The 10,027-nt window shown below is 37.6% G+C and overlaps 1 protein-coding gene across 1 annotated transcript in view; it reads left to right on the top strand.

Moving 5' to 3' along the window:
* The first annotated feature begins 2,988 nt into the window (after nucleotides 1-2,988).
* Nucleotides 2,989-10,027, top strand: part of LOC125846919 (G-type lectin S-receptor-like serine/threonine-protein kinase At4g27290) — a 14,808-nt gene continuing 7,769 nt past the window's right edge. Inside the window, exons 1-3 of the mRNA XM_049526612.1 lie at nucleotides 2,989-4,346; nucleotides 4,526-4,663; nucleotides 4,777-4,934. Coding sequence (XP_049382569.1) covers nucleotides 3,092-4,346; nucleotides 4,526-4,663; nucleotides 4,777-4,934 — 1,551 coding nt within the window. The 5' untranslated portion in view covers nucleotides 2,989-3,091. The remainder of the gene's footprint in view (nucleotides 4,347-4,525; nucleotides 4,664-4,776; nucleotides 4,935-10,027) is intronic.

Raw genomic sequence — 10,027 nt, 5'->3', positions numbered from 1 at the left:
CTGAATATTGACTGTACTGTAAATGAGGTCAATGCAATAGAATTTGAGTGAACTGTGGGAGCTACTAATGACCGACAATAAAACCACATGAGCTAAATGTGGAGTTCGATGTATACGCCCCATTGAGAGGACCCAATATACCCTGCCAGAGGTATAGAGGCATGCTGGCGTGATGACTGAAATGATGCCCACAGAGGGGACTTACAACCTACATGGCTCGTAGTTCTGGGACTATATGGGTACGCTGAACCCTAGTCCAACTCGGTATTATGCTACTCCCAATGAATTAAGTAGTTAACTGGTTATGACTGAATTTCTGTAAATACTGGATAGCTCAAAACTGAACATGTAAACTGAGAATGCAACAATTAATCTGATAATGATGCATTAATAACTGAGGCATGTATAACTGAATAACTGAAATATCTGACCTAGCATGTGTAATTCAAGAACTAAAGAAATACATAGCTTGGGTTTTGAAATTCATGCAAGAAACGAAGTAATAACATGATAATCTGATTTGGAACATTTAAATAACTAATTCATGATAATCTGGTGAAGTTCTAGAAACCCTAGGTCTAAATAATAATAAGGGAATCAAGAATCTGACTGAATTCTAGGGACCTAATGGGCGAAAGGAACCCACTAGTGAAGTCCTACATACCTGGTGACGAATTCCACAGAGAAATCCTTTGATTTCTGGGCTGGAACTGAAGAAAACTTATTGCGTTCTTGAACTAGGGTTCTTGACCTCTTTTCTCCTCTTACGCTCTAACTTTTTTAAGTTTTGATTAATGATTTGACTTAGATAAGTTCTAGTTATGTTTCTAGGCTTAAACTGACTAAAACCTCATGATTTAGGGTCTAAGCGACGTATCTTAGGGGTCCAACGAAATAGGAAAACACCAAAAAACCCCTGACTTAACTGTTGTTGGAGTGACCGGATTGGACCTACGGGTCGTATGTCAATGTACGATCCGTAGATTGGAATCGTAGGTCAAGTCTGCCCGACAAGGCTTCACTAAAACGAGCATAACTTTTTACTCAGAGGTTGGAGTTTAGCAAACTCGGTGGTGTTTGAAAGAGGATTCAATTATCTATCATATCCTAGGTCATGGGACACATAATTCCTTTTGTGCTAAGAGTTATGACTATTTGAAGTTGACCCAATCACAATTTTCATCTAAGTGGTTGTTGACCCTCACTTACGGTCAGACCTACATACCATGGATCAAACGACGGTTCGTGCTGGTCGATCGTAGTTCGTGTCAAAGGCTGGGTAAAGGAGTCTTGATCCACGGACACAGACTACAGACTGTGGTATGACCTACGGACTGTGGGTCTGTCTGTGGGTCGAGACTTAGCCGATTTTCTGAGCTGGGTTGGGGAGGGGTTCAGTGGTGAACCATGGACCACCAGCATGGGCCGTGGTCTGACCTACGGTCCGTGGATGGCAACCGTGGGTTGCACCTGCAACTTCTCAAAATCTGCATTTTTGGTCTGTTTTGGATACGAGGTGTTACAAATTTTTTCACCAACTCTTTCTTATGAGGTACCTCGAATTTCATTGAATTTTGAGCTTAATCAATTTTACAAATAACACTTGAGATTTTTTACGAAGAAGAAGAGTAGAGAACTTGGAGAAATTGTAGTTTAAAAGTGTGAGGAAACCCCTCTATTTATAGCTAACATATAGTAGTATGAATAGGTGTTAATTGTGCCTTATCTGAAAAGTCACAACCTTTCGAAAAAGTCACTGCTTATGGGAAAAGTCACAACCCTTTGAAAAAGGCACATCTCATCAGAAAAGGCACAACCCTTTAGAAAAGTCACAACACTTCGAAAAAATCACAACCCTTTAGAAAAGTCACAACTTATTGAAAAAGTCACAACCCGTAAAAAAAATACAAAGGTATATACTTTCAATATAATAAAATTAATTAAATTAATAAATAAAATAAATTGAGTATTTTTAGTTGGGGCTATTATAGCAATTCAACATTCAAGTTTGAGAGTTCATGCTTTTAAGGTAGTACAGATATATATATATATATATATATATATCAAATCAATAGAAAATTACACGATGGATGACATGTGGCACCAGAATGGTATTTAATTTCTGAGCTACAAGTTATTAAGAAAAAGAGATGTGAACATAGCAAATTTCCACGCGACTAAGTTAATATAAGAATTCTCAACCTATCATTTGTTGTCAAAGTCCACGCAACAAAGTGATATATATATATATATATATATATATATATCAAATCAATAGAAAATTACACGATGGATGACATGTGGCACCAGAATGGTATTTAATTTCTGAGCTACAAGTTATTAAGAAAAAGAGATGTGAACATAGCAAATTTCCACGCGACTAAGTTAATATAAGAATTCTCAACCTATCATTTGTTGTCAAAGTCCACGCAACAAAGTGATATATATATATATATATATATATATATCAAATCAATAGAAAATTACACGATGGATGACATGTGGCATCAGAATGGTATTTTATTTCTGACCTACAAGTTATTAAGAAAAAGAGATGTGAAATATAGCAAATTTCCACGCGACTAAGTCAATATAAGAATTATCAACCTATCATTTGTTGTCAAAGTCCACGCAACAAATTGATCATATATATATATCAAATCAATAGAAAATTACACGATGGATGACATGTGGCATCAGAATGGTATTTTATTTCTGACCTACAAGTTATTAAGAAAAAGAGATGTGAAATATAGCAAATTTCCACGCGACTAAGTCAATATAAGAATTATCAACCTATCATTTGTTGTCAAAGTCCACGCAACAAATTGATCATATATATATATCAAATCAATAGAAAATTACACGACGGATGACATGTGGCACCAGAATGGTATTTTATTTCTGAGCTACAAGTTATTAAGAAAAAGAGATGTGAACATAGCAAATTTCCACGCGACTAAGTTAATGTAAGAATTATCAACCTATACTTTGTTGTCAAAGTCCACGCAACAAATTGATTATGAACATCTCCATGACTCCATCTGTAAGCAAAAACAAATTCCATCTGCTAAGATAACAATAAAGACCAATGGAAGCCATAAACATACTTTTCTTCTTGTCATCCATATGGTTTCTGTCGACTACTGCTCTAGATACCATACCTGTAAATCAACCTCTAACAGATGGAACCACCATTATTTCATCTGGTGGCAAGTTTAAGTTGGAATTTTTTTCACCTGGGACATCAGGGAAAAGGTACTTAGCAATATTATTCAATAAAGTTACTGTACAGACAGTGGTATGGGTTGCAAATAGAGAAACTCCACTCAACGATACATCAAGCGCGCTAAATTTAACAAGACAAGGAATTCTTACTCTTATGAATGGTTCTGGCAGAATCATTTGGTCATCCAATTCCACTAGACATGTGGAAAATCCAATAGCACAACTTCTTGATTCAGGCAATCTTGTTGTTAGAGATGATTCAACTGAGAATTATCTGTGGCAGAGTTTTGACTATCCAACTGACACGGCTCTACCTGGAATGAAGCTTGGGATTGATCTGAAGACTGGTTTTCGTGGTTTCCTCAGGTCGTGGAAGAGCAGAAATGACCCCTCCAAGGGTGAGTTTAGTTGGGTATTTGATCTTCGTGGATTCCCACAACCATTTGTCATGAACGGTTCCATTGAACGCTACAGGTCTGGACCGTGGAATGGTCGAGGCTTTTCTAATTCACCATCTCAGCTACCAAGTCCTGATTATAACTATACATATATATCTGATCCAGAGAAAGTTTCCTTTATGTATCAGTTCACGGACAGGTCTATCCTTGCAAGGGTAGTGATGCAAGTAAATGGGGTTGTACAACTCTCAATATGGAATAATCAAACTCAGAATTGGGATGACTATGATAGTATACCAGCTAATAACTGTGACATTTATGGACAGTGTCAGTCATATGGTTTCTGCAACAGTGGCAACACTCCAATCTGCAGATGTCCGGATAAATTTGAACCAAAAGATCCAACGGAATGGGCAAGGGGAAATTGGTCAAAAGGTTGTGTTAGAAAGACATCATTGAATTGCCAAAAGGAAGTTAAATTCTTGAAATATCCAGGCATCAAGTTTCCAGACACTCGTTTTGCTTGGTACAGTCGAGGAGTGACTCTTAATGCATGCGAGGAATTGTGCTTGAGAAACTGCTCATGTATGGCTTATGCAAATCCAGATATAACAGGGACAAATGAAGGATGCTTGCTTTGGTTTCATGAGCTGATGGACATCAGAGAGTTTGGTGCTAGTGGGCAAGATATCTATATAAAGTTGGACTCTTCCAAGTTAGGTACAAATCTGTTTCTTCTTCACTTTTTCATGTAAGGTTGTTAAGAATGATACATTAAATTTTGAGTATTATTCTAGACCAAATTAAATGTCATGGAATGAGCAAGTTGAGGTTTCTCTACAAACAAAACAGATTTCCTTCTTATGATACTGGATTACTTTATTTAATTTGATCGTCAGGTAACTCCAGTATAAAAAAGGCAATGTTATTGAGTATCAGCTTGTCAATGGCAGCATTAGGTCTGCTCTTAGCACTATGCTTAATCTTGTACGTAAGGCGAAAGAAGAAGGATCAGAATCAGCAACATTTTAGCAAAGGTAAACTAGAGGTTTTTGCTGCTTTTGAATTAGTGGTACCTTTTTTCTGGAGTCACATTTGGTAAATATCAGAATTTTTCTCTTTACATCTAATTAAGTCCTTATTTTGACAGGAAGAGGAACAAGAATCTCTGAAATGTTCTGCACTAACGAAAGCAAAGATGAAGAACTAGATTTACCATTGTTTGATTTTGAAACTATATCTCATGCTACCAATAACTTTTCTTTGAGCAACAAGCTTGGAGAGGGTGGTTTTGGACCTGTTTACAAGGTAACAATGTAAACATAAACTTTTTTCTGTTTCATCCAAACAAACTGATAAGATCAGCAGCCATGGATACTCAGCAATTGACCTAGCTGTAATGGCGACTTGCAAAGAAGAGATACAGATATTTTGGTGGATCGGAATGCTCAACTGGTTCCATTTTCTGAATATCCAAAGCATATATGCAAAGCATGAAAATAATATCCAACCTATCTTAATTGACTTCAAATTGATAGCTAAGCAACATCTAAGGTAGGCTAATTCTAAACTAACTAATATTTAACAAATTAACTACTGCTTGCTTACAATAATTGTAATTACAAATATACATATCTCAATTCCTCTAACAATAATTGTAATTACAAATATATATCCTAATAACCCCCTTAAGTTGGAGGTGAGGTTCTCAAGCCAACTTGGTGAGTACAGCAGAATATTTGACTCCAGTTAAGGATTTGGTGAGAATGTCTGCCAAGTGACAGTCAATCTCAATGTGTTTCGTCCATTCACGGGAAACAGGATTTCTTGCTATATGTATGGCATACTGACTGNCACGGGACAAGAGGAGCAACTGATATTACTATAGTAAGGAATTTTATACTGTAGTCACGAATACAATACTCAAAGTGACTACTACACACTCAAAAAGAATAACACTCTTTTGATTTTCACCTTACTAAAATATCGCTCACACTCTATTTTTCTTCACAGACTATTTTTCTTGTATAGTCTATGGAATACCTCACTTTGCTCTCAAAATGGTTTTTTCTCTCTAACTTGGTGTGTTCTACAAATGAGCAAGAATGCTCTATTTATAGGAAGAGAAAACCATGCCTATGTCACTAATGACATAGACAAATGTAACAAATTTCAAAGGTAGGTTGCAAATCTTACCAATTTGTCAACCACCAAATCTTTTATTTTCAACTCTTATCACTATTCCTTTTTAACAATTACTTGTAGCAATTGAGTAGCAAAAGTTGACCAAAAAATATGGGATGGACTCCACAAATCTCCCCCTCCAGTCCCATTTACCAGAAGGAGGTATCTTCTTCTTCTTTAGAGATAACTCATACCCACAAGTTATTTGCATAACTCGAACTTGTCTTTCAGTATCGTCTTGGTTAGCATATCTGCAGGATTTTCACCTGTGTGGATCTTTTTGACGTGAAATGATTCACTCACCACTTCCTCACGAATCCAATGATATTTGACGTCGATGTGTTTTGTTCTTGCATGGTACATAGAGTTCTTGCTCAAGTCTATTGCACTCTGACTGCCACAATAGACAATATACTCTATCTGATGCAAACCAAGCTCTTGAAGAAATCGCTTGAGCTATATCATCTCCTTGTCGGCTTCAGTAGCTGCAATATACTCAGTTTCAGTTGTAGATAGTGCAACACACTTCTGCAACTTCGACTGCCATGATATAGCTCTCCCTGAAAAAGTAAACAAATATCCAGTAGTGGATTTTCTGTTATCAATGTCACCTGCCATATCAACATCTGTATAGCCCTTCAAGATTGGATTTGATGCTCCAAAACACAAGCATTCATCTGAGCTTCCTCTAAGATACCTGAGTATCCACTTCACAGCTTCCCAATGCTCTTTTCCCGAATTGTCAAGAAATTTGCTGACAACACCAACTGCGTGAGCAATATCAGGTCTAGTGCATACCATTGCATACATTAGACTTCCGACGACGGAGGAATATGGAACTTTGGCCATGCTTTCTTTTTCCTCTCTAGCTGTAGGACACATCTTTTTGCTCAACTTCATATGACCAGCAAGAGGTGTACTAACAAGCTTAGCATTCTTCATATTGAAGCGCTCTAGTACACGTTCAATATACTTCTTCTGTGACAAATAAATCTTCCTTTCATCTCTGAGACGAGTAATTCTCATGCCTAAAATTTGCTTGGCATGACCCAAGTCTTTCATACCAAAAGACTTACGCAACTCTTTCTTCAACTCGTCAATCTTGGAAGTATTCTTGCCCACAATCAACATATCATCCACATACAACAAGAGGATGATAAAATCATTGTCAGAATTTTTTTGTACAAATACACAATGATCTGAAGAAGTATTCTTATAGCCTTGCTCCCCCATAACAAATTCAAACTTTTTGTACCACTGTCTAGGAGCTTGCTTTAAGCCATAAAGACTCTTTTTGAGTTTGCACACAAAATTTTCTTTACCTTCTACTTTGAAGCCCTCAGGTTGTTCCATATAAATTTCTTCTTCTAGGTCACCGTGAAGGAAAACCGTCTTCACATCCATCTGCTCAATCTCTAAATTAAGACTAGCAGCCAAACCCAGAACTGTACAAATCGAGGACATTTTCACAACAGGAGAAAATATCTCGTCAAAGTCAATACCCTTCCTTTGACCAAATCCCTTAACAACCAATCTAGCTTTGTACCTTGGCTTCAAGTTGTGTTCTTCAACTGTAACTTTGAACACCCACTTGTTCTTCAAAGCTCTCATGCCCTTGGGCAATTTTACCAACTCATATGTGTGGTTCTCATGCAGAGATTTCATCTCATCTTGCATGGCTTCAATCCATTGATCCTTGTGCTCATCTTCCATGACCTCTTCATAACATTCAAGTTCTCCCCCATCAGTGAGTAACACATACTCATTGGGTGAATAACGAGAGGCAGGAACCCATTGTCTTGTAGATCTCCTAAATGGAATATTTGATTCGTCCACAACTTCATGAGCAGGAGGATAATCAATAACAATGTCATTGTTATTATCAACATCAACATGTTGATTCGATACATGATTATGGGCGTCACCATGATCATCAAGCCCAATAACATCATGCATACTTGTGTGAGGAACTTCATCTAGATGAACTATGCCATCAAAACTTGAAGATTCTAGCTTCTCCACTTTGTCAATATCTTCAATTGCTTGATTTTCCATGAAAATAATATCACGGCTTCTCACAAGTTTCTTCTCAATTGGATCATATAGCCTGTAACCAAATTCATCAAGGCCATATCCTATGAAGATGCACTGTCTTGGCATCTAACTTTGACCTCTCATCTTTCGGCACATGTACAAAAGCTTTGCAACCAAATACTCTCAAATGGTCATAGGAAACATTCTTTCCATACCAAACACTATTTGGCACATCACTTTGCAAAGCAACAACAGGAGATAGACTAATAACATGTGCAGCGGTCAATAAAGCCTCGCCCCAAAATGAGTTCGGCAACTTTGCTTGAGAAAGCAAACATCTAACCCTTTCTATCAAGGTCTTGTTCATCCTCTCAGCCAAACCATTAAGCTGAGAAGTCTTAGGAGGAGTCTTCTGGTGTCTAATACCTTGATGCTTACAGTATTCGTCAAATGGTCCACAATATTCACCACCATTATCAGTACGAATACATTTCAATTTCTTTCCAGTTTCTCTTTCAACTGAAGCCTGAAACTGCTTGAAGACACCTAAAACTTGGTCTTTAGCCTTCAAGACATAGACCCAAAGTTTTCTCGAGCAGTCGTCAATAAAAGTGACAAAGTAGAGTGCACCACCCAATGTCTTTGTCTTCATTGGACCGCATAAATCAGAGTGCACTAATTCAAGCAACTCTGTCTTTCTTGAAGGAGGGTAAGACTTAAAGGAAACTCTATTTTGTTTACCAGCCAAGCAGTGCTCACACTTTTCTAATTTAGCACTTTTAAAATTTGGCAATAATTTCTTCTTGGCTAGAACATTAAGTCCTTTCTCGCTAATGTGGCAAAGCCTCTTGTGCCATAACGTTGAAGAGTTATCGCTTTCAACCACATTCACCATATCAACACAAGCAGAGGCCATAGTCCAGTATAGACCACGACGTTTGTTACCACGAGCCACAACCAAGGAACCCTTAATGAGTTTCCATTTTCCATCACCGTTGGTACTAACATATCCTTCATCATCCAAAACACCAACAGAAATCAGGTGCAGACGAACATCAGGAGCATGTTTCACATTGTTCAAAACTAGTTTAGTTCCAACACTAGTTTCCAAACAAACTGTACCAATACCAACCACCCTAGAAACAGTCTCATTACCCATACTCAAGGTTCCAAAATCACCAGGAGTATAGGAAGAGAAAAAATCCTTCCTCGATGTCACGTGAGATGCGGCACCAGTGTCCACAACCCAACTTGACTCATCACAAGCAATATTTATCATATCCGCATCAATGACGATAATAAGATCTTCGGTGGTGACGGTGGCTAGGAAATTTTCATTGCCATCTTCTTTAGTTTCCTCTTTGTTTTTGTTCTCCCTCTTCAACTTCCTGTAGAACTACTTTGTGTGCCCTTTCATGCCACAATGATGACACTCAATATCCTTAAGTTTGCCTCTATATTTGCTCCTATTTTGTTCTCTATTCTGAGAACCACGAGTTTTGTTTCTCCCCCTGGAGCCAGTTATCAGGACATTCGACGAAAAAGAACCTTGTGATTTTCTTCTCATCTCTTCGTTCAAGACACTACTCTTGGTGGAATCCATTGAGATCACACCATCCGGAGCAGAATTTGACAATGAAGTTCTAAATGTTTCCCAAGTGTCTGGTAGGGAACCAAGTAGAAGCAAGCCTTGAATTTCTTCATCAAATCTGATGCCCATAGTAGATAATTGGTTCATGATCCTCTGAAAATTATTCAGATGGTCTGTCATTGGAGAACCATCATGATACTTTAAACTCAACATCTGCTTTATCAAGAACATTTTATTGTTGCCAGTTTTCCAAGCATACAAACTTTCAAGATGCTCCCATAGGGTTCGAGCATGTGTCTCCCCAAAAATATGGTTCAACACATTATCGTCAACCCATTGCCTAATGAATCCACAAACCTGTCTATGCAATAGATTCCACTCTTCATCTGTTTTATTATCAGGCTTTACAGTGGTAAAGACTGATTGATAAAAATTCTTGACATAAAGCAGATCTTCCATTTTCCCTTTCCAAATGGCATAATTAACACCATTCAAAGTAACCATTCTACTTGTATTGGCTTCCATTGTTTTCCCCAAAAAAAATAGTTATTGCAAACCAAAGTAAATCTTTTCTGATGTGGAAGTTCAGACT

Source organism: Solanum stenotomum, chromosome 12 (genome assembly GCF_019186545.1).
Source record: "Solanum stenotomum isolate F172 chromosome 12, ASM1918654v1, whole genome shotgun sequence".
NCBI lineage: Eukaryota > Viridiplantae > Streptophyta > Magnoliopsida > Solanales > Solanaceae > Solanum > Solanum stenotomum.
Note: the sequence above shows the minus strand (reverse complement) of the source record. Positions and strands in the feature narration are given on the sequence as shown.